The sequence below is a fragment of the Trichosurus vulpecula genome, chromosome 3 (genome assembly GCF_011100635.1).
Source record: "Trichosurus vulpecula isolate mTriVul1 chromosome 3, mTriVul1.pri, whole genome shotgun sequence".
Lineage (NCBI taxonomy): Eukaryota > Metazoa > Chordata > Mammalia > Diprotodontia > Phalangeridae > Trichosurus > Trichosurus vulpecula.
The window spans coordinates 58,584,045-58,608,323 of NC_050575.1; the positions used below are offsets into that span (position 1 = coordinate 58,584,045).

General features: G+C 40.1%; 1 protein-coding gene across 1 annotated transcript in view; it reads right to left on the reverse strand.

Annotated features, from left to right (window-relative positions):
* The window catches only part of PDE6A (phosphodiesterase 6A), a 110,514-nt gene that overhangs the window by 15,205 nt on the left and 71,030 nt on the right, over window positions 1-24,279 (reverse strand). The window contains exons 17-19 of the mRNA XM_036751076.1: window positions 8,517-8,624; window positions 1,612-1,675; window positions 1,262-1,336 (exon numbers count right to left, since the gene is read on the reverse strand). Coding sequence (XP_036606971.1) covers window positions 1,262-1,336; window positions 1,612-1,675; window positions 8,517-8,624 — 247 coding nt within the window. The remainder of the gene's footprint in view (window positions 1-1,261; window positions 1,337-1,611; window positions 1,676-8,516; window positions 8,625-24,279) is intronic.

The following is a 24,279-nucleotide window of genomic DNA, read 5'->3' on the forward strand; positions in this document are numbered from 1 at the left end:
GGAAAGAAGGAGGAAGGAGATAAAAAAGGGGATGATAGAAGGAAGGGCAGATAGGGGGAGGAGGTAATCAAAAGCAAACACTTTTGAAAAGGGACAGAGTCAAGGGAGAAAATTGAACAAAGGGGGATGGGATAAGAAGGAGCAAAATGTAGTTACAGTCTTTCACAACGTGAGTACTGTGGAAGGGTTTTACATAATGATACACATGTGGCCTATGTGGAATTGCTTGCCTTCTTAGGGAGGGTGGGTGGGGAAGGAAGAGGGGAGAGAATTTGGAGCTCAAAGTTTTAAAAGCAGATGTTCAAAGAAAAAGTTTTTGCATGCAACTAGAAAATAAGATATACAGGCAATGGCGCATAGAAATCTATCTTGCCCTACAAGAAAGTAAGGGAAAAGGGGATGGGGGGGAGTGGGGTGACAGAAGGGAGGGCTGATTGGGAATGGGGACAATCAGAATATATGCCATCTTGGAGTGGGGGGAAGGTAGAAATGGGGAGAAAATTTGTAATTTAAATTCTTGTGAAAATCAATGCTGAAAACTAAAAATATTAAATCAATCAATAAATAAAATTTTTAAAAAGGTGCATAGTCAGATTTAGAGGTAAAAGAGGCCTTAGAGACCATCTAGTGCAACACCCTCATTTTAGGAATTGAGGCCTAAAGATTTCAAGAGACTTACCCAAGATCACACTGGTGGTGGCAGAGCTGGGATTCAAACCTAGGTCCTCTAATTTCAATCTGCCATTTTCCCCCACCATACCACCTTTAACATTGGGCTCATTCACATTTTATAAGCAACTAGGGGACAATTGTCTTCCACAGGGAGACCCAATGATCTATAAATTTTATGTCTCAGGTGGAATACTATGCATGGGTCCACATGGATTGTGTATATTTCTCCATGAAGTGTAGCAATGGGGTGAGTTAACATTAAAGTAAGGTCTCATCTCTAATAACAATAATAATAATAATAATAATAATAATAATAATAATGGCTAACATTTACAATGAGTTTTAATATTTGCAAAGCACTTTGCATATATTATCTTATTTGTTCTTTACCTTGTTAGGTAGTTGCTAATATTCCCATTTTACAGATGAGGCTAGGAGAGGTCACATGACTTGTTCATGGACATATAGGTAGGAAGTGTCTGAGGCCAAGATTTGAACTCAGGTCTTTTTTCCTCTAAGGGAAGCGTTCTATACCCCAGACTTCCTAGCTGCCTATTTCACAAAAGGATGAATTCTAATTTCTACTCACAATAGGGTTCTGCTGGAGCACAGTTCTCTCCAGATCTCCTTGTTCCCAGAATTCAGCAGCCACCAAAAGAGCCACCTGTCAACAATAAAAGGGTAAAAATTCCAAATTATCCCACCAAAGAGCCCCTGCAGCTGAGGTTTTGAGGCCAAAGAGTTGCCTAGCATGTGCTATCTTTGTGGATGGCATCCACTGTGTAAAAACTATTCAACTGAGATTCTTTGGAGGGTGTGCAGTAATTGCAAATGATGTCTCAGCTTTGAACTTAGCAGGGAGTCAGGATGGGGTCCCCAAAACCTCTATGAGAAAACAGGAACCCCCTCCTCCCAAAGGGAAAATAAGTTCATATGTACCTTGCTCTGAACTTCCCAGGGCTTGGTTATAGCAGACAGGTCACAGGCAGTCATCATCATTGCCCTGGGAACATGAGACAGTGATTAATAGTCAACCAGCATGGAGGAGATAGTATGGGGTCAACCCCCTGGTTCTAAAATGGAAGCTGATGATTCAATGAGCCTTAAATTAAGTACCTCTTGGGGCAGCTAGGTGGCCCAGTGAGTAGAGCACCACCCTGGAGTCAGGAGGACCCGAGTTCAAATCTGGCCTCAAATACTTCACACACTTACTAGCTGTGTGGCCTTGGGCAAGTCACTTAACCCCAATTGCCCTGCCTTCCCCGCTCAAAAAAATGGAAAAAAATCAAGTACCTCTTGTGGGCAAGGCAGCACTGGGCAATGATGCAATAGTGAAGATAAGACACTGCCCCTACCCTCATGAAAGCTACAGTCTGCTATAGAGGAAACAATACAATGATAATAGCCAACGTTTATCGAACTATGTGCCAGGCGCTGTACTTTACAATTACTGTTTCATCTGACCTTTACAACCACCCTGGGAGTTACAGATGAGGAAACTGAGGCAAACAGAAGTTAAGTGACTTGCCCAGGGTCACCCAGCTAGTAAGGATCTGAGGCCAGATTTGAACTCAGGTCTTCTTGACTCCAGGCCCAGGGCTCTATCCCCTGGGCCACCTAGCTGCCCCAATATGCATACAGGTAAGTTGAGTGGGATATGGGGGAAAGGAAAGATCCATACAAAGTGCTCTATGAAAGATCTATTTCATCTAAGGGTAAATGGGAGTGAGGGGGAGGTTGGGGGGAGGGTCTGTGGGGTAGAAACCAGGGAAGATTTCAGAAAGGAGGTGACACCTGAATTGCCTTAAAGAAAAGGGTGGGGGGAGATTTCAATAGGTAGAAGTGAGGAGGATGAATTTCAGGCAAAGAAATTAAACAAATTAGGGAAAATATTTGCAGTGAATATATCAGATGGCTTCCTGAATCTGTAAGGAACAGATATATAAAAGTGTAGTGGGGACCCTGGAGCCCACTGTTCCCGATAGACATAACTTCCCCAAGCGTGTCTCTTTTGAGGACTTCATTCCTGCCATTCCTAAGAGAGGGAGAAAAGGAGGAAGAGCTTTGCAAGCTTTTGAATCAAAAGGTGCCTAATTGAGGTTGCAATAGAATTAGGCTGCCCCTACAGCGCCACATTCCTCAGGCTGCTGTCACCTGCTGCACCCTGGGCCATTTCACATGAAGGCAGAGTCATCAAGGAGGGGGAGGGGAACCGTACCAGAAGTGAGACTGGGCTCTAGGGCCCTGGAAACAGCCTCACCAGGGAGAGAGTGAAGGACAGAGAAAGACCAATCCCAGTAGAAGCAAGTCATGACAAGCAGCTGCCCTGGAGGTGGGAGCACAGCCATAAGGATGAGGACTGGACTCCAGGGCCAAGAAAGTCGTCTGGTGAGATGATGATTTGTCTGCACGGAGCCAGAGGGACAGATTCAAGATAAGGATTCTATTTTTCCTCTCCACTTTCCCTCTCAGGAATAACATGTATTTATTCCAAAGTTAATCTCTTGTTTTCTTTAAAATTGATCTTTTCATTTCTATTTACTCAGTCTCTAAAAGCCGGTATTAAGATAAAAACGTGGTTCACCATTGCATCACTGGCTTGCATGTGTTTTACTCCCTCAAGGACATCTGAGAGGGAGAAGTTAAAGTTGGCACAAATTTTCACTTTCTACACCACTACTGCTAGAAATTATTACACCCTCCCCAGCAGAAAAATGGTCAAATAGCATGAACGATTTCCAACAGAGAAAATAGAAATAGTTAGCTTGTTCATCGTGTTCACAATGACCCTATTGGGTAGATGCTGTTAGGATTTCTACTTTGTAGGTGAGGAAACTGAGATCGAGTGGAGTTAAGCGACTCGCTTATGGTCACACAATAAGAAAAAGAAGTGGGCAATTCTATACTGCAATGCATATATTCATCAGAGACAGAGAGACAGACAGGGAGATTCTCTAATTGCTGGGACACTTCCCGGCATCTTGTATTGGGAATCAAAATGGGCTCTTAGCACTTATTCAATCAAGTGCCCTTGAAGAGTTTGGCCTTTGTTTCCTTGGTTAAATTAGGAGTCCTTGATGACCTCCTTGCCTCAAGGGAAAGCCTAGTTTTCATGGGTTTGAGTGACATGTTTGTGACATCAGAGACTTTTAGACCACATGGGTTTAATTCGCATTTTTGTGACGATTTTAGGTCACATGGGTGAGTCGCATGTGTGACTCACCTTTGACCCTAAACAAGATATATAAATGCAGAGGTTGGCTTTCTCTTTCAGAGCTCTGAGCCACAGCAGGAGTGGTGCATGACTCTGAGCCAGCCTTGTCAAGCTCCTGGCTGAACTCAGATGTTGGTGGTTCCTGGTAACTACGCAGTGAGATTTGAATCAGACAGAGTCTGTCTGTTGATGTTTGTAATTTGTTTGTATTTGCTCTGAAGTTCAGGGTGCTGGCTTTTCCCCCTGAACTAAGTGAATGATATTTGTATGCTGGATTAAAGTAAGATTGTTAACCCCTTAACGTTGCTTTCCTTAGTAAAGTAGATCAAAAGAACCTGGGCTTGCAACATTCTTGTTGTTGGACTAGTGTTGGTTTTTCACCCCCACAGCAGCTGCTAGCCGAATTGTTGAAACAGATCTCAAGATGAATAAAATATTTTCTTGATTCGTATTTTTACAACTTTCTTAAAGCAGAAAAGTACAAGTGAATAGGGACTCTCCAGAACAAAGACCAAGTTTAGCAAATTGGTGGAGACTGCCTGTCATTCAAGGTGGTATTGCAGACATTTTTCCCTTTCTCATTGTTCTTTCTATGGCAGGATTAAAAGGGAACTCATCCCCTAGAGGGACCTTGTTGACTAAAGAGAAAGTCAGGGCCCTAAGGGAAGAGCTGGGATCTACTGGAACTGTCTTCATGTGGGTGGGTACCAGCCAAGAGAAAGTCACTAGTTCTCCTGCTCATCACTTTTCACCTTCTTTCTTCCCATTCACCTTAAAGGCTATTAAAGATTCATCTATTCCTCCTCAAGCCTCCTGTGGCACCCCCTTTTCTCCACTCTCTCAGCTGAGAACCTTGCCTTATACTTCACTAAAAGAAAATTGAGGCCATTCACCAAGAGCTTGATTCTTTCCTCATCTTGAATCACTCAGATATCTTCCTCCATTATCTCTTCCTTTACCCCGTCTCCCATGAGAAGGTTGTCCTCTTTGCCAAGGTGAACCCCTCCACATGCCCACGTGATCTCATTTCACTCGTCTTCTCCAGCAAATAGTCCCCTGTATAATCCTCACTCTCACTAATCTTTAATCTCTCTCTGTCAACTGGCTACTTTTGTACTGCCTACAAACACAACCATGTCTCTCTTATCCTTAAAAACCCTCACTTGATCTGACCATTTCCAGTATCTCTCCTCCCTTTCATGGCTAAACTCTTTAAGAAAGTCATCTCCAATAGGTGCTTTCATTTCCTCTCTCTTCTAAAGTCTTTGCAATCTAATGCATGACTTCATCATTTCACTGCAATTGTTCTTTCCAAAGTTGCCAGTGATCTTTTAATTGCCAAATCTAGTCCTTTTCCCAGTGCTCATCTTTCTTGATTTCTTTGCAGACTTTGACATTATCAGTCCCCCTTTTCTCCTATGTCTTCACTCATTCATAGGTTTCTGCGACACTCCTCTCTCCTGTTCCTCTGGTCTGACCACCTCTTCAGGGTATCCTTTGCTGGATGTTCATCCAGGTCATGCCCATTAACTCTGGATGTTTTCCAAAGATTTATTTAGGCCCTCTTCTCTATATATACTATATCACTTGGTGATCTCATCAGCTTCCTTGGGTTCAATTATCATCTCTATGCAGATAATTCTCAGATCAATTTATCCAGCCCTAACCTCTCTACTTACCTTCAGTCTTACCTTTCCAACTGACTATTGCACATCTTGAACAGAATGTCCTGTAGATATCTTAGACTTAACAGGTCTAAAACAAAACTTATTATTTCTCCCCCTACCACCACTCAAACCCTCCCTTTTTGAAACTTCCCCATTACTGCTGAGGGTATAATCATTCTCCTAGGCACCCTGGTTCTTAACTTCAGGCCACATATCCAATCTGTTGCTGAGTCTGACCATGTCTACTCCCTCCCCCCAATAAATTCCATCAGCTCTCTATTACTTCCAGGATCAAATTTAAAATCCTCTATTTGCCTTTTAACACAACCTTACCCCTTCCTACCTTTTCAGTTTTCTTATCGCTTACTCCCCTCTGCTTACTACAATCCAATCCCATGATAGTACATCTCCTGATTCCTGACTTCATGCCTCTGCCCTCGTCTGTTGGCTTCCTTGGCTTCCTCGGCATTCAATTCAAATCTTACCTTTTGTCAGAAGCCTTTCCCAGTCTCCTCCCCCACCCCAGCTTCTAATCTACCCTCTAAGATTAACTAACAAGAGAAAAAAAAGAAAGACAGAAAGAAGGAAGGAAGGGAGAGAGAGAGAGAGCACAAGGCCTAGAATATAGTTTGTCAGTCAATAACACTTATTAAGTGCCTATGAAGTGCCAAGCACTTTGCTAAGCACCCAGGATAGAAAGAAAGGTTAAAGACAGAACCTACCCTTGGGGAGCTCACAATCCAATGGGGAAGACAACATGCAAATCATTACATAGAAACAAGCTACATAGAAGATAAATAGGAAATAATCGAGAGAGGAAAGGCCCTGGAATTAAGAGGGATCAGGAAAGGCTTCCTAAAGAAGGTGGGATTTTTATCTGGGACTTGAAGGAAGTCAGGGAAGCCAGGAGATGGAGATGAGGGGGGAGAACATAGTAAGTGCTTAATAAATGCTTATTGGCCCTCTCTCCACTACTGCTAAAAGAGCAATACTCTCCCATTAAGAAATAGTTAAAGAGCATGAGCAGTTTGCAAAGGAGAAAATACAAATACTAAGAACCAAATTAAAAGATGCTCAAATCTCCTAAAAATAAGAAATGCAAATCAAGACAGACTTAGGCTACCACTTTATCACACACAAAATTAGCCAATATAGTGCTTCTCCCTGACTAAAAAAAAAAGATAAAATTCAATGTTGGCAGAATTATGGAAAACTTGCTTTGGGGATTGCATTCCAAAAAAGAGTTTGTACCAATATGCAGTAATTCACAAAACTAATAATTGCTTTGATCCAGTGATTATATTGCTAGGATTTTTCCTAAAGATATCACAAAAAAGAAAAAAAATACCTCTCAGTACAAAATGTAGCACGTAAGGGAAAAAACTAATAATAATTAGAACTGTCCAAAATTGAACTGAGCTGCCCTAGGGAGTGAGACTGTGTGACCAAATGTTGGGAATCACAGAAACTTCTGTTGTTGTTCAGTCACGTCCAGCTCTTTGTAGCCCAGTTTGCATTTTCTTGGCAAAGATACTGGAGATTTTTGCCATTTCCCTCACCAGCTCATTTTACAGATGAGGAACTGAGGCAAACAGGGTTAAGTGTCTAAGGCCAAGACAGTCCACTGTCCCTTTCACTGTTTGTGTATGTTTGGGAGGACGGAACTGATGTAGGAGGGATGATGCTTTCAATCACAGGCCATAAAACATACCATACCACTATTGCCAAAGGAAGAAAATCTATGGCAAACTCCTACACAGAGGGTTCTCAGCTACCAAAACTCCACCTATTGCACTCAAAGGAAATCATTGAAGGGGAGGGTGGAGACACACCACTGGAGGGAGACAGAGGCCACAACTGGGGGAGGAGGAGGCGAGAACGTTCACCAAAGCCTTCTGCCAGTTTACTATTTAATTACGTATTCTTTTTTCTTTTTATTTATTAATTTATTTTAAAGTTAAATACACAATAAGAGAAGAAAAAGAAACATACATTTAAATACTTAAACTCAAGCACAAAAGAAAAGGAGGAAAAAAAAACATTGCCATGTACGCAGCAGAATGCAAGAGAGGATTCAAAATCTACAGCAATAAATTGCCATTACAAGAAAACATATATAATAAATACTACACATTTTGTTCCAAGCTGTCCATCTTTTCTTTTCTTCCTTTTAAGTTTTCTTTTGTTCTCTGCTGTGCACTTTTTACTCTCTCCCCTTCCTTTTCCTCCCCCTCCTACCCCAAGAGGGCTACAATTAAGTGCAGATGTTTTATATACATATGCACAAATACACACACATACACACACACACACACATATACATATATACACATACATGTATAGGCACATACACACAAATATATATGTATACATAAATACATACACATACGTATACTTAGAGATCTATAATCATACTCATATCTAGGCATATGCAATGTAAGACCGTATTGTACCTATTTGTCCTCTGTGTCTCTGAGAGTGGGTAACATCTTTCTTCATAAGTCCAAGTCTTTCCAGATTTTTGTAAGTCTACCAATTCATCATTTCCTACACTGCAGCAATATTCCAAACTTATGCTGTCTATTAACTAATTATTTTTCCTAAGTTGGAGCGATACCACCAGCCTCAGTACCCTCTAAATTCAGCATCCTGGAGCTCACCTCCCACTCTCCTTTTTCTGTATACTCCCAGACTCATCACAACTGCGCAGGCTTCTGATCTCATACACCAGGGCTCTGGCTATTTCCTTATACCGCTAAATACTCCCAGTGCAACTGGGAGTCACTCACTCTCCTTTCTGACTTGTTCAGGAAACGAAAAGTAAGGCAAGGCATGGTAAGGAACTTCCTCATGCAAGAGACAATGTTGGTCTCCATTTTCCATCCTCAACCCTGCTTACTTTAAGGGGTTGGGTATGAAAATTATTAATTAATCAATAATTTTAAGGTCCTATTAATACTCACATGACAATTTCCTTCCGAGTCTGTTCCAGCATCATGTACTGGGTCCATTCATGTTCACTCTCATAAGTTTTAGATTGATCCACAATCTTCTGGAACATTGTCCTTTTTCTATAAAATGTGAGAAAAAAAACAGAAAAGAGGATCCTGAAGTGACTGGGGACAGTGGAATTTACATTTTGGTATTCATTTATCCCTTAGATTATAAACTCCTTGAGGGCAGGGACTGTCTTTTGCCTCTTTTTGTATTTTCTATATTTCTTTCTTTCCTTTTTTTTTTTTGCAGGGGGGAAGGCAGGGCAATTGGGGTTAAGTGACTTGCCCAAGGTCACACAGCTGGTAAATGTGTCAAGTGTGTGAGGCTAGATTTGAACTCAGGTCCTCCTGACTCCAGGGCCAGTGCTCTACTCACTGTGCCACCTAGCTGCCCCATTTTCTGTATTTCTTACAAAGCGTGGTACACAGTAGGTGCTTAATAAATATCTACTGATTACTTGATTGATAGTTTCGGGTTGAAGCCCTGTACAGGAAAAGTACTAATCCAGCTGAGCTAGTATTACTTGTAGTGGTTGCTCAATTAACCTTAGCTCTAGGGAACAAATGATAGAGATGGAGCACTATGGATACAGGATATTTCGTACCCTGTCAGATTAAGTCATTATGCTGGGTGGTTTAACCTAATTGCTTTTTATTGTGTTTCACAGGAAGGCTTCAAATGGGAGGAGGAGGGAAGGTGCAGAGATGAACATTGAGAAATGACTGTGAGGCCAAAACTAAGGCATCAATAAAATCCTAAAATATCCCCAAAGCAGGGCCATACTGGCACTAGCTCATGTGGATTCCCAAGACCCAATTGTTAGGTTCTCAGTGTGATCATTTCCACCTTGGAAGTTAGCAAATGCTACAAACTGGGGCTTGGTTTATTGTTTTGTTGATTGTATAGACCTGAGAAAGTGACTGAGAAAATCTTAACAGAGATTAAGCTTAAAAGTGTGTTGGAGTTGCATTTTTTTGGACAGGGGGAGGGAAAGGGAAGGAATAAACATTTATACAGCACCTACTATATGCCAGGCACTATGCAAAGCACTTTTAACAAATATGATCTCATTCAATCCAGTTGTTAAACATTTACCAGCATAACCCTGCCCCAATGGTATCTATTAAAAGTGGCAGAAAAAGCACTATGTTGGAAAGCAGAAGATCTAAATTTTAATCTATTTAACTATGTGACTTTTTGCAGTTTGATAATTTTTAGATTTGTGGTAGTGAAAACAAAATTAATTGATATCTAAGAGAAATCCCAGATCAGGAACAAGTAAGAGACACAATGTGGTATTAAGGTCAAAATGTCAAGAAAAATCTATATACCCCTTTGTTGTTGCTCAGCCATGTCTAACTCTATGTGACCCCCTTTGGAGTTTTCTTGGCAAAGATATTGGAGTGGTTTGACATTTCCTTCTCCAGCTCATTTGACAGATGAGGAAACTGAGGCAAACAGGGTTAAGTAACTTGCCCAGGGTCACACAGCTAGTAAGTGTCTGAGGTCAGATTTGAATTCAGAAAGCTGAGTCTTCCTGTCTCCATGCCTGGCACTCTATTCACTGCACCACCTAGCTACACCATATACCCCTTTACTGGGCATGAAGTTCTGTGATCACAACTGATGGAATTAGAAGAAAAGTAAGTTACCTCCTAGTGCTTCTATTTTGTGGACACAGGCTGGCTAATCTTCATTTTCCTCCCAGCTATTCATCTGGCTCTTTGGACTTTGACACCATATTTCAGATGCAGTCTCATCCTGGAAACTCCCTCAGCACTTGGGGCCTCCTCCTCCTGGGATAGCCATTCTCCTCTTCAGCCTTCTCACTGTAGAACATCCCTCAGCCAGGCTGGCCCTTTCTCCCATTGGAGAGTGTTTCCTGGTGCTCCTATTTTGTGAAGTGGCCCAGACCAGCCAGCATTCATTCTTCCCCCAGCTATGCTTCTAACTTTCTGGATTTTAACATCATTTCCCCTCACAGATAACTTAATCCTCTGCCATTTAGCTCCCTTTTGTGTGTTGTCTTCTTCCACTCAAATATAATATTGCTGAGGAAAGGGACTGTCCTTCTCTTTGCTTATATCTGCATCCCCAGGCCTGAGCACAGTGCCTGGCACGTAATAATAAATGCTTACTGCCTGCCTAGCTATGGACTGTGTAAGGCTTGGCCATGTTCCTGGTGGCCTTTTAAAAATGGAAGTCTCTTCTTTTAGTCTACTATCTAAAATGACAGTCAAGTCAAGAAGTAACTCTGAAAAGTATGACCTTTGGCAACAGAGAGAAGAGACAGCCCTTGAGGGAGAGAAGCCTATTGCTGGGAGAGAAGGATTTTTTCTCTCCTTCTTCCCAGTCTCCTCCTCAGCCATGACATCTTACAGCAAAGCTAGTCATCCGGTAGGAAATACCACACCCAGGAGGGAGTGGGCCAGTTGAGGGTTGAGGGAGGAGACAATTCTGAATAGTGAGTCTAGGATTCTATTAGTCAAGAAGAGAGTCAACACTGGCCACTGGGAATTGAGCTGAGGAGAGGAACAGGCCCAGAGAACCTTGCTGAACAACTTACCCAGAGAAACACACTGCAGCCAAGGGAAACAGTATGAGGAAACCAAGAAAAGGGAAAAGACATCAGAGACATAGAGTGCTGAAGTTTAAATACTTTGGCCACATAGAGAGAAGACAGAATTCATCAGGTGTGGAAAAGATTGAAGGAGATGGTAGAGGATGAGATGGATGGACAGTGCCATGGAAGCAACGAACATGAGCTTGGACAGAATTCAGGAGATAGTGGAGGAGAGGAGGACCTTGTGCGCAATGGGCCATGGGGTCACAAAGAGTCAGACACGACAGAACAAGTAAACAACAACATGTGGTGTTGGTGATGTGAATTGTCTTAGCCACATCTCCCCAAGTGCTGATAGAAGAGTGCGCTCACACTTTCCACGGATGCTGTGTGTAACTGTGGTAGAGCATGCTCCAAGATTATGGGGAAATGTTTCGTTACTATTGTTCTCCTGATACCTTACCTTTCTTAAACTTGTTCTTTGCCTCATCTTGATTATCTGCCCCTCAATTTCTCAGACTATTTATTATCTGTGTTCTGACTTCACTTTCTTCCCTTACCAGTCTTGACCCTTTAGCAAACCAGCTCAACTTTACAGTGTCTCGCCTCGGGGTTATTCCCACTTTCTCTGCTCTTATTCATTTGCTCCCGAACAGAGTTGGGGGAAGTTACAAAATGGTGCTGATTGAGATCATTACAAACTGGTGTTGGCTAACCTCCATGGAGCCCTCACTATATCAAGGCAATCCTTTCGGCCCTAATCGGTTCCCAATTTCATTCTTCACAAAAGCCATTCCAAACCTTCTCTTCTGTCCTCAAGCTTCCCAATTCCACCTCCCTCTACCTCCAACCTGAGGTTCTTGACTTTTTAATCAAGAAAATTGAAGCCATTAGCCATGAGCACACTTTTCTCTTCTATTCATCTCAAAACCCCATGGTGTCATCCACAACTCTCTCCTTTCCTCCAGTCTCTGACAATGAATTATCCCTCCTCCTTGGCAAGGTCCATCCCTCTTCATGTGCCTTTGAACCCACCTATTCTCATCTTTTTAAGCAGATGTGTCCACTGAATCATACCCCTTCCCGCCCCAATCTTCAGTCTCTCCCTATTTATTGGTTTCTTATTTAATGCCTTCAAGCATTCATCCTCTCCCAATTCCTAAAAAGCTTGTACTATACCCTACTATACTTTCAAGCTATTATCCTATATTTCCCCTCCCTTTCTTAGCCAATCTCCTAGAAAAAGCTGTCTACACTCACTTTCATTTGTTCCCCTTCCCACTCACTTCTCTGCCCTCTGTAATCTGTAATCCAATCTCATCACTCAACTGAAATGACTCTCTTCAAAAGAACCAACAGTCTGTTACTTGCCAAAGCTGATTTTTTTTTTCAGATTACCTCTGCACTTCATTTGACACTTTTGACTACCCTCTATTCCTAGATGCCTTTTTCTCTGTATTTTTGTGTCACTGCCCTCTCCTGGTTTTCCTGCTACCTGTCTCACCATTCCTTCTCAGTTTCTTATCATTCATACATGCCTACTAGCTGTGGGTACTTCCCAAGGCTCTATGCTGGTCTGTCTTCTCCTCTCCTCCCCTCCCCTCTCCCCTCCTCCCCTTCCTTCCCCCCCTCCTCCCCTCCCTTTCCCTTCTTTCTATATACTTTCTCTTGACGTTCTTGTCATCTCACAGGAATTTAATGATTATTCTTATGCAGATCTGCATATTCAGCCCCAGTCTCTCTCTTGAGCTTTAGTTCTGTATCACAGATTGCCTATTGAATATTTCAGACTGTATGCCAGAGACATCGCAAATTCAACAAGTTCATGCCAAGCAGAATGTATCTATCACCCAAAGTCTCTCCCTCCGCCAAGCTCGACTTTTGTCTGTTGAAAACGCCACTACTCTTTCAGTCCACCAGATTCATAAACTCGGAATTATCCTGAGCTCCTCACTCTACTTTGCCCAAGTTTCCAAATCTTGTCATGTTACCTCTATATCTCCTGCCTCCAACTCTTTCCTTCAACTCACAGCTGTGATCTTTGTTTAGCTGCCAGCTTAGTTCTCTACCAAGCTCCCAAAGTGTTTTTTTTTTTCCTTCCTGAAGCTTGGTGGTGAAGCATAGATTTGTGATCCCTCCTGCCTAGAATTTACTCCTCCTCATCTTTAATAGAATCCTTCACTGTTTTCAAGATGCAAGCACTACCTTTCTGTATGAAACCTTCCTGGATGCTCCCCAGTGCTGATGCACTGAAAGGTTAAGTGATTTTTCCACAGTCATACAGATGGTGTGTGTGCATGCACATACGTGCATGTGTGTGCATGTATGTGTGTGTATATATGCATGTACATAGCATGTATTTACTTTTATGTATATTTATACAGCACTTCAAGGTTTGCAAAGCACATGACAAATATCATCTCATTTTATCCTCACAACAACCCTGGGAGCTGGGTGCTATTATTAATCCCATTTTAAAGGGAAGGAAACTGAGGCAGACAGAGGTTAAAGTGACTTTCCACAGCTAGTAAATGTCTGAGGCAAGAGTTAAACTCCGGCTTTCCTGTCTCCAGGCCCAGTGCTCTATCCACTATGCTTCCCAGCTGCCTAAGATAGCAGTGGAGACAGAGAGGTGCGGCTCTATTGGCTGCCATGTCAAACTGCTGACTCATTTTGAATTTGCAGTCTACTAGGAGCCCCAGGCCTTTTTTTCATGAATTGTTTTCTAGTCACATCTTCCCTATGCTGTACTTCTACAAATGATTTTAAAATTTTTTTAAAATTTATTTTATTTTTAATTTAGGGAATAAAATAAACATTTCCATGACATAGTATAATAAAAAAAAATGATTGCACATGAAACTGCAAATCTATTATGTACGACTTGCTATTCCTTTTAAATATATAACAAATATACTATTTAAATTTCTTTTTTTTCTTCCCTCCCCTCCCCCCAACCCCAGAGATGGCTACCATTAGACACAAATATGCACATATATATATGCATGTATACATATAGATGCACACATACACACACATATATATGTAAAACCATTCTCTACATACTTCTATTTATCAGTTCTTTCTCTTGATGCAGATAATTTGGTATTTATAATAGTCAGAATGACTTGTCCACTCTAAGTTGTTCTTACAACAACATTGCTATATACAATGTTCTCTTAGTTCTACTCATTCGGCTCTTCATTATTTCATGCAAGTTTATTTTTAAATAAAATAATTGATTTTTAAAAACCAATATCTAAAACCCAAAGTCATAGACAAGAGCAACAAAGTATAGTCAGACATTGGTGACATCAAGCAGAACAGGTTCTAATTCCTCATCCACATGACAGTCTTCAAGATACTTGAAGATAACTAGCTGTTACTACCCCTCCCCCAATTTCTTCTCTTCTCTAGACTAAACATCTCTAGTTTCTTGGTGAGGAGGGCTAAAAGCTACATTGGCTTTCTTGGGAATAGTGTGGGGGTCATAAGAAAAGTAGGACACCCGATAATGTATCCCCATATTGATAAACATCCTACTGACTAACATAGACCAGAAGCTCTTGAGATGGGATAGGGAACGGTGTTAGCCAGTATGATGTATGTTTGGTCTATGGCCTAGATGAGGGGCCACCTTCATAACCTATGATTATGTAATTCTGTAAATTGATTCTAGCCTTTTGCCCTTCAGAAATTAGTAAAATCATCTGAGGGAATATTTCCGGTTCTGAATGAGCCAAGAATAATTTGCTTAAGGAGAACAAAATATCCCTCTTAAGTTCTTGGCAAATAGCTCTGGGCTGTTCCTTTTGTGTGCTGGAAGGAAGGTCTGTTCTCATTTACCCAGATATTTGAGTATTAGCTTTGTTTCTTCCTGGACCAAATCTTCAATCCCCACATAGATCAAATCACAGAATGTCAGAGCTGGAAGGGAACTTAGAAATCATTAGGCCCAAGCTCTTCATTCTACCTGGGAAGGTAAACTGAGGCCTCTGGGAGAACTGCTCAAAGTCACATAGCTAGACAGGCACAACTAGAACTAGATTTGAGGTCTTCTTAGTCCTGGATTAATGTTTTTTCCTGTTCATTTAGCAGGGCAGGGGTTGTTAACCTCATTTTACAATTGTGGAAACTGAGGCCCTGAGAGGGGAAGTGATTTACTTGAGGATATATTGTAAGCTAGTGGCAAAGCCAAGACTAGACCTGAGTCTAGATCTGAATCCTAGCTCCAAATTCCTGAGTTCAGTTTATACACTATCATGCTACAGGATAAGATAGGGAATAAGAAAATTTCAAATTCCCACCCCTATACTCTTCACTCCCACTGTCATTTCAAGACCTTCCTCTGCTATCTTCATTGTAACCTGTCATTGAGGTCAGAATCAAGGTAGCAAAGTGAGAGGAAGCACTTTTGCCTAGGTTTCCCAGCATATCTTCTCCTCAATAATCTAGAAAATATGCTGCACCAAATTGTGATTGGAAAGCTAAGAAAAAGTCACAGTAAGTCAGTTTTCCAGCCCTGGACAGTTTAGGAACACAGACAGAGAATCTGCAGATATGGGGGGCAGGGTGGAGGACTGGCCAAGAGTATGGACAGCAGCAGCACACTAAAAAGAACATTCACAGAAATTGAGCCAACATAGACCATTAGGGCAGGAAGCACCAGTGCAAAAGGAGATTCCAAGGGATCCCTGAGCTAGCATTGGGTACAGGATTGGGTGCCATCTGACAGTGCTGTTACCCAATGCCTAGTCTTGGGTGATGAATCCAGGGTAAAGAGGAGCAGTTATGAGGGAGTATGGGTCCACCCTAGCTATATACTAAAAAAGGACCAAGTTCCAGAAATGTAGCTCTGTGTCTCTGAGCCCAGGAGCAGAGTAGCAGGGATTCACTTCCAGCCTTTAGCTCACCATCTAAGTCTACAATGGAATAACTAGAGTGAGAGTCCCAATACCAAAACAGAGACAACAGCTCAGTCACCCCAAAACTTCAGAGATTCCTCTCAGATTGACAATGATTAAATCAAGCAGTAGTCTACAGAAACTCAATCACACACAAGCCAGTGGACCCAAACCCAGGTTGGGAATTTTCAGAACTTAAACCAAGAGGGCAGTGAGCAGATCTCTCCCCAGATAACACCTATTTAAGAGCACTGAAAATTTACAGGACCCCCAACTGAGCTGTGAAAACAGTAGAAGGATGCAAAAGAACAAAACCTCAGGCCAGATATTCCCCCTCCCTCAAGAAGTAAGCAGAACCACAGTCATGAGTAAGCAAACAAATGAACAAAAAGAACTTTACCATAAAGGGCTAGTATGGTGACAGAGAAGCTCAAGGCACAAACACAGAAGAAAGTAATTTGAAAACATCTACAAGTAAAGCTTCAAAGGAAAAAAAAATACAGCTTGGATACAAGCCCAACAAGAATTCCCAGAAGAGTTTTCAAAAAGAGTATAACAAAATTTTAAGACCAAATGAGAGCTATGGAAAGAAGATATGAAAAGAGAATAGATAAAAGAGGTACAAAGCCTTACTAAAGAAAATAACACCTTGAAAATTAGAATTGGCCATATAGAATCTAGGGACTCCATGAGGCATTGAGAAACTATATAACAAGTTAAAAGACTGAAAAAAAATAAAATAAAATCTTAAATATCCCATAGGAAAAATAACTGACTTGGAAAACAGTTCAAGGAGAGACCATTTAGGAATCACTGGACTACCTGACAGTCATGAACAAAAACAGTCTAGTCATATTTCAAGAAATCATAAAACTTCCTAAGTATTTTGGAACCTGAGGACAAGGTAGAAATAGAAAGAATCTATTGGTCCCCTCCTGAAAGAAATTTTAAAATGAAAGTTCCCAGGAATATGATAGTCAAAATTCCGAGCTCCCAGGTAAAGGAAAAAAATACTGTAAGCAGCCAGAAATAATTCAAGTACTGTGAAGCCCAAGTCAGCATAACATAAAATTTGGCAACCACTTACAATATGATATTTTAGAAGGCAAAGGAACAAGACTCGCAACCAAGAATAACGGAGACAGCAAAACTGAGTATAATTTTACAGGGGAAAAAAATAGACCTTTAATGAAATAGAAGACTTCCAGGCATTGTTTTGAAATGACCAGAACTGAGAAGAAAATTTGACATGTAAATACAAGACTCAAAAGAAACATAAAAATGTAAATATGAGTGTGAAATCAGAAGGGACTAAATAAGGTTAAATTGGTTATGTTGTTATGTGGGAAGATGATATATGTAATTCCTCAGAACTTTATCATTATCAGAGGTAAGAGTCTAATACATGTGATTGTATTATGTTTGGATGATCTCAAAATTAGAATGGCAGGGTGGAGAAAAGGAATGTACAGGGAGGGAAAAGGGAGAAAAAAGGATAGGGAAAATTGTCTCATGTAAATCGAGTATTCAAGGAAGAGTTTATACAACAGAGGGGCCAGTGGGAGGGAGAAGTGATACTTGAACCTCACCCTCATTTGAACCAGCTAAAGGAGAGAAGACCACACACACACACACACACACACACACACACACACACACGCAGAGTTGGGTACAGAAATTCATCTTACTTAACAGAGAAATAGGAGAGAGAAAGGGATTAAGGGAAAAAGAAGCCGAGAATAAGAAGGAAGGTAAATTAAGGGAGGTGGTAATCAGAAGCACAATAGATTCTTAAAGAGAGAATGGGGTGTGGGGGCAGGGAGAGAAAACTATAAGAGAATAAGGAGAAAAATATGCAATTAGCAAATGGGATGAACTCTTCCATAAAGTGGAAAAGGATAGCAGAATGGATTGGCAACCAGTATCCAACAATATGTTGTTTACATTTGAAGCAGAAACACACACACAAAATTAAAATAAGGGACTCGAGTAGACTTTATTATGCTTCAACTGGCTTTTAAAAAAAGGCAGGCGTAGCAATCATGATCTAAGAAAAAGCAAAAATAGATCTAATTAAAAGAGAAACAGGGAAATAATATTTTGCTAAAAGGTACCATGGACAAAGAATTAATATTGATACTGAACATATATACACCAAATGGCATAACATCTAAATTCTTAAAGGAAAAGTTAAACAAATTACAGAAGGAAAGAGAGAAAATTGTAATAGTGGGAGAATTCAATTTATCCTTGTCAGACCTAGATAATCATAACTATAAGATAAACAAGAAAGAAGTAAAAGAGATGAATAGACTTTTTAAAAAGTTAAATATAAGAGACTTCTGGAGAATATTAAATGGGAATGGAAAAGATACCTATTCTCTAATGTGCATAGAACCTTCACAAAAATTGACCGTATATTAAGTCATAAACACCTCACAAAAATGCAGAAAAGCAGAAAAATTAAATGTATCTTTTCTTGACCACAATGCAATAAAAAAATTACATACAATAAAGAGCTTTTGGAGCATAGATTAAAATTAATTAAAAACTAAATAACTTAATCTTAAAGAATGGAGAGTCAAAGAGCAAATCATGGAAACCATCAAAAACTTCAATAAAGGTAACGGCAATAATGAGATAACATGCCAGAATTTGTGGGATGCAGCCAAAGTAATACTTAGGGGAAGTTTTCTATCTCTAAATAATTAAATCAATTAAAGAGAGAAAGAATAGATCAATGAGTTGGGCATGGAACTAAAAAACCAACAAACTAGAAATCCAACAAATAACTCCCCCCAATTAAGCATCAAAATAGAAATCTCAAAAACCAAAGGAGAAATTAATAAAATTGACAATAAAAATTGAACTAATAAATAAATGGAACTCTCTTTAAAATGATAAGTAAAAGCCATCTAAAACCAAGAGACAGCATTTTCTATAGTGGAGAAAAGCTAGAAGTCTTTTCAATAAGATCAGAGGTGAAGCACTATCGCACTAGGAATGCTAGCTATAACAACGAGACAAGAAAAAGAAATTGAAGGAAGAAGCGTAGGCAAAGAGGAAACAAAACTATCTCTTTTTTTTTTTTTTCAGATATGATAGTTTAACTAGAGAATCCCAGAAAGTCAATTAAAAAACTAATCAAAACAATTAGCAACTTCAGCAGAGCTTCAGGATAAAAAAAAATAGGTTGATCAGTGGAACAAATTAGGTACACAACATGCAGAAGGAAATGAGTACAATAGCTAGTATTTGAGAAGTCCAAAGATCCTAGCTCTTGATTGGGTCAAGAACTCAAAATCTGACAAAAACTGCTGGGAAAACTGGAAAGTAGTCTGACAGAAATAAGGTATAGACCAACATCTTATGACAATATGAGCTCAAAATAGGTACATGATTTAGACATAAAAAGTGGCATCATAAGCAAGTTAGTGAAGCATGGAAGAAATCACCTGTCAGATCTATGCATAGGGGAAGAATTCATGACCAAACAATATGGAGAGGTTCACAGGAGATAAAATGGATAATTTTGATTACATAAAATTTAAAAGGTTTTGTACAAACAAAACAAATAGAGCTAAAATTAGAAGAAAAACAGGAAACCGAGAAAAAAATCTTTGCAGCGTTTCTCTGATGAAAGTCTTATTTCTAACATATATAGGGCTATAAGAAAAAGCCATCCCCCAATGGATAAATGGTCAAAGGACATGAATAGGCAGTTTTCAGGGGAAGAAATCCAAGCTATCAATAGTCATATGGGAGAAAAAAGTGTTCCGAACACTAAAAATCAGGGAAATATGAATTAAAACAACTTTGAGGTACCATTTCATGCCCATCAGATTGGCTAAGTTGACCAAAAAAAAGGAAAATGACAAATGTTGGCAAGGATTTGGGAAAGCAGGTATATTAATGCACTATTGGTGTAGTTGTGAACTAGTCCAGCCAATATAGAACTATGTTCAAAAAGCTGTTAAACTGTGCTATTAAACTTTTGACTCAGCGATTCTGTTACTAGATCTTTACCCCCAAAGAGATCAAAGAAAGAGGTAAAGGACCCATATGTACAAAAATATTTATAGCAGCTCTTCTTGTGGTGTCAAACAACTGGAAACTTTGGAAATGCCTCTGTTTCAGTCATTTCCCCCAAATGGGGAGGGGCTGAGCAAATGATGGAATACTATCGAGCTGTAAGAAGTGATGAAGGGGATGGTTTCAGAAAAACCTGGAAGTACTTGTATGAACTGATGCAAAGAGAAGTAAGCAGAACCATAAGATCAGTTTATACAATAACAGCAATGTTATAAAGATATTCAGCTTTGAAGGACTCAGTAACTCTGAGCAACACAACAATTAATCACAATTCCAAAGGACTTATGATGAAACTTGTGTCAACCTGAAAGTTTGGTTAAAAGAGACAAAGATATATATTTATATTGTTTATTCCCTTAAAGCTAGCAGATACATGTATACATGAAGTCAGAAGTAAAATTCTGACTGTCTGATAAAAAGAATGAGAAGCCTTAAATACATTTTAGAACAATCCTAAGTCAGAATGTCTGCGTCACTCAAATTTATGATCTCCATATATGTTTAACCATAGTATGAGAAAGAAACTTTCTTAATTGAATAGATTGCAAACACAATGAGATAAGAGATATGACAAAGTGTCAATCAAAAATACAACCCAGGATATCTGTGTTTCATTTGCCATTAACATGACATAATATAGTATATGTCCATAAAATATTAAGATAAGAAAAGTCCCATTGTTCAAAATAGCCTTGGGTTAAGGTGTCTCATCCTTAATGGCCATAAACAGAGGGAATGCTCTTAGTTTCATCTGGCCTTGCAGTGGTTGACACAGGAAGGGGCATTCTGGGTTTACTCAGAGAACAAGGAAGGGAATATCTCTTAGGCCAAGGTGCTTCTTCTGGTTGATCACTTCAGGCTCTGGCCCTTATTGAGGTTCAAATGACCTTAAATGATTATCACATGCTATCTACCTTTAGAAAGCCTATGGATTCAGATTGCAGACTGAAGCATATTTTCTTCTCTTTCATTCTTTTTCTTTATTATTTTTTGGACATGGCTAATGCAGGAATATATATTTTGCCATGACTATGCATATTTGTAACAAATTTTGTTTTTCTTGTCTTCTCAATGGGTGGGATGGGGAAAGGGAGATGATTGAGAACTAAAAAATACAATAAAATTGAATTAAAAAATTTAACCTGTCCTTTTAGGCTAATTTCATACACACATATTTATGTATGTATGTGTGTGTGTGTGCATATATATGTGTATCACCCTGTCAGACTCATTGGTAAAACCTACCAACCTCTAGGCCAATCTCCCTCATTTCACAAGGAGTTCAGTACTTGTCTTGGCCTTCCTGTCCTTCCCGACAACTGCCCTCACACTTAGGGATTTTGATAGATAGATAGGTAGATAGATAGATAGATAGATAGATAGATAGATAGATAGATAGATAGATAGACAGATAGACAGATAGATAGAGATAGAGATCTCCCTTCAAATATCCTTACCTCCCAATTGATCAACCTTTTCAACTCCCATCACCTATATCTTCACTCTATCTTTGCCACTCACAGGGATGGAAACACTCATCATCCTCCATGACTGTGTTACCTTCACGATTTTGAACTTTGAACCTGCCCTCTCTGATCATACTTTCTTGATCTTCCATCTAGCATTCTGCCTCATTCCTCCTACATCAATTCTTCAGCCCCCTCCACCTTTCCTGTTCTCTCAGTCACTGTTTTGCCCTTGCTGTTCTTCCCTTCACAGTCTTGGCCCAACATCTGATTAGCTTGTCTCTCCAGACGAAGCATGATATGATGGAAAGAGTCCTAGCTTTGGAGCTAGATGACCTGGTTTGGCTTCTTTCCTGTGTGACTTTGGGCAAATGACTTAAACTCAAGCAAAACAAATCAACAATACTAATTAACCTTTTATCTGCTAATTACTTAAACTCAGTTTTTTCTCACCTTTAAATTGAGGTTGATCTAAATGAATCCCTAAAGTTGTTTACAATTCCAAATCGAGGATTCTATGAACTGCAAAAAATCCATTGTCCTGTACCTTTGAATCCATTTCTCCCTTGTCCTACAGCCATTCATGCCCAACCAATCCTCAACCATGAGTTACACCCTGCCCTCCTCTACCCAGGGGCAGGCTGATTAATTTTTAACAAGTTCTGGTAAAGGGTGGGGCGGAGTACCTGCGGCATGCTTTTAAATTTACTCTGTATTATTAACATTTTCTCCATAACCTTCTTAGTCTAGATAATCGACAAAAATAAATATATCAAGCCCAAGTTCGTAGCATTTGCTAATTTCTAAGGCGTAAATGCTCACAATGAAATTTTAACACTTGGCTCTCTGGAGCCCATTTTGAGCTGGCTGCAACACACCCCTAGTTACCACTACCATCCCACCGCCTCTCATGGTTCTTAATGGTGCTAAAAGATGTCATGTAAAACTGTGCCAACCTGGTCCACTACCAAGATAATACGAATAAATTCATGTTATTTATTTTCAGCTGAATCCTTGCTACTGCACATCAGTCTTTTATTCTTCCTTGATTGACCGTCACATGCATCTCAGCAGCCTTTCCAGATTTTCTCCTCTCACCTTATGGTAGTTGTCCCACTCTCACCCCCTCTTCTAAGACTGCTTTGGCATATACTTTACTGAGAAAAGCAAGATCATCCATCATGTGCGCGCTACTCCTCATCTTAAAATCTCCATGTGTCCTTTCCCCCTTTGTTCTAGTCTCTAAAGAACAGGTGGCCATTCAAGCCAATGGCCATCGGCAACTCTCTGTGGTCTTAAGTCAATTTCCTCCAGGAGCTTGTTCGATAATTAATTATTCCCTTTCATCTTTAATCTCTCCATATGTATTGGCTTCTTATCCAATACTTACAAACATGCGTAAGGATGGTCTCCACCATCCTAAAAGACTTTTCATTTGACTTTGTCATCCCTTAACCCTATTATCCTACATTTTTCTTCCCTTTCATTGTCAAACCCTCCAAAAGGGTCATCCACACTCACTGCCTCTACTTTCTTACTTACTTCTTGGTCTACTGCAGTCTATCTTCTAGCCCTCCTACACTATGATACAGTTCTCTCAAGGTTACCCTTCGATTTGTTTTTTTGTTTTTGTTTTTGTTTATTTTTTTGAAGGGGGAAGGCAGGGCAATTGGGGTTAAGTGACTTGCCCAAGGTCACACAGCTAGTAAGTATGTCAAGTGTCTGAGGCTGGATTTGAACTCAGGTCCTCCTGACTACAGGTCTGGTGCTCTACTCACTGTGGCACTTAGCTGCCCCTGGTTTCTTTTTTAAATGCTCTTTTTTTCTGTTATAAATTTAATCACCAGCAAATAAAAACATTTTAATAGGCAAAGAAGACAAATGAGGATTGGGTAGGAAACTGAACTTTTGTTATATACGGTTTGTTTGAAAAATTAACATATTCAATTTGAGCTCAGTGGATAAAACATCGGGCCTGGAGTCAGAAAGACATCCTTCTGAGTTCAAATCTGGCCTCAGACACTTATTAGCTATGTGACCCTAGGCAAGTCATTTAACCCTGTTTGCCTCGGTTTCCTCATCTGTAAAATGAGCTAGAGAAGGAAAAGCCAAACCACTCCACTCTCTTTGCCAAGAAAACCCCAAATGGGGTCATGAAGAGTCGGACATAACTGAAATGACCAAACAACAACAACAATATACAATTTTTATGAAGTATTAACCAAATCAGCCTTTTTACCCTTCTGAACTTGGTTAGCTTCTATGTATTTAAATTTTAATTGATGCTCTTCTTTTTGGTGTCTCTATCCCTACCCGCTAACCCCTTGCACCTTATAAGTTCTCTCCTACAATAAAAAAATACAGTCAAGCAAAACTAATAAACATTACTAATTAACTTTTTCTCACTTTTCCACTTTGGTGGCTTTTGACATTGTTGGCACCCCTTTCTCCTGGATACTCTCCCTCAGCCACATCACATTCTCTCCTGGGTCCATGTTTTCCTGCTTGATTCTTCCTTGCCAGATCCTCATCTGTCTCTCAGCCCCTAAGTGTGGGTGTCCCCAGAGGCTCTGCCCTCAGCTCTCTACTTTTTCTCCCATGGCAATTTCATCAGAGGACAATGCCCACTTCTGAGCAGATGACTCCCAAACCAGTATCTGCAGCCATAACCTGTGTCCTGAACTCCAGGCCCATGTGTACAACT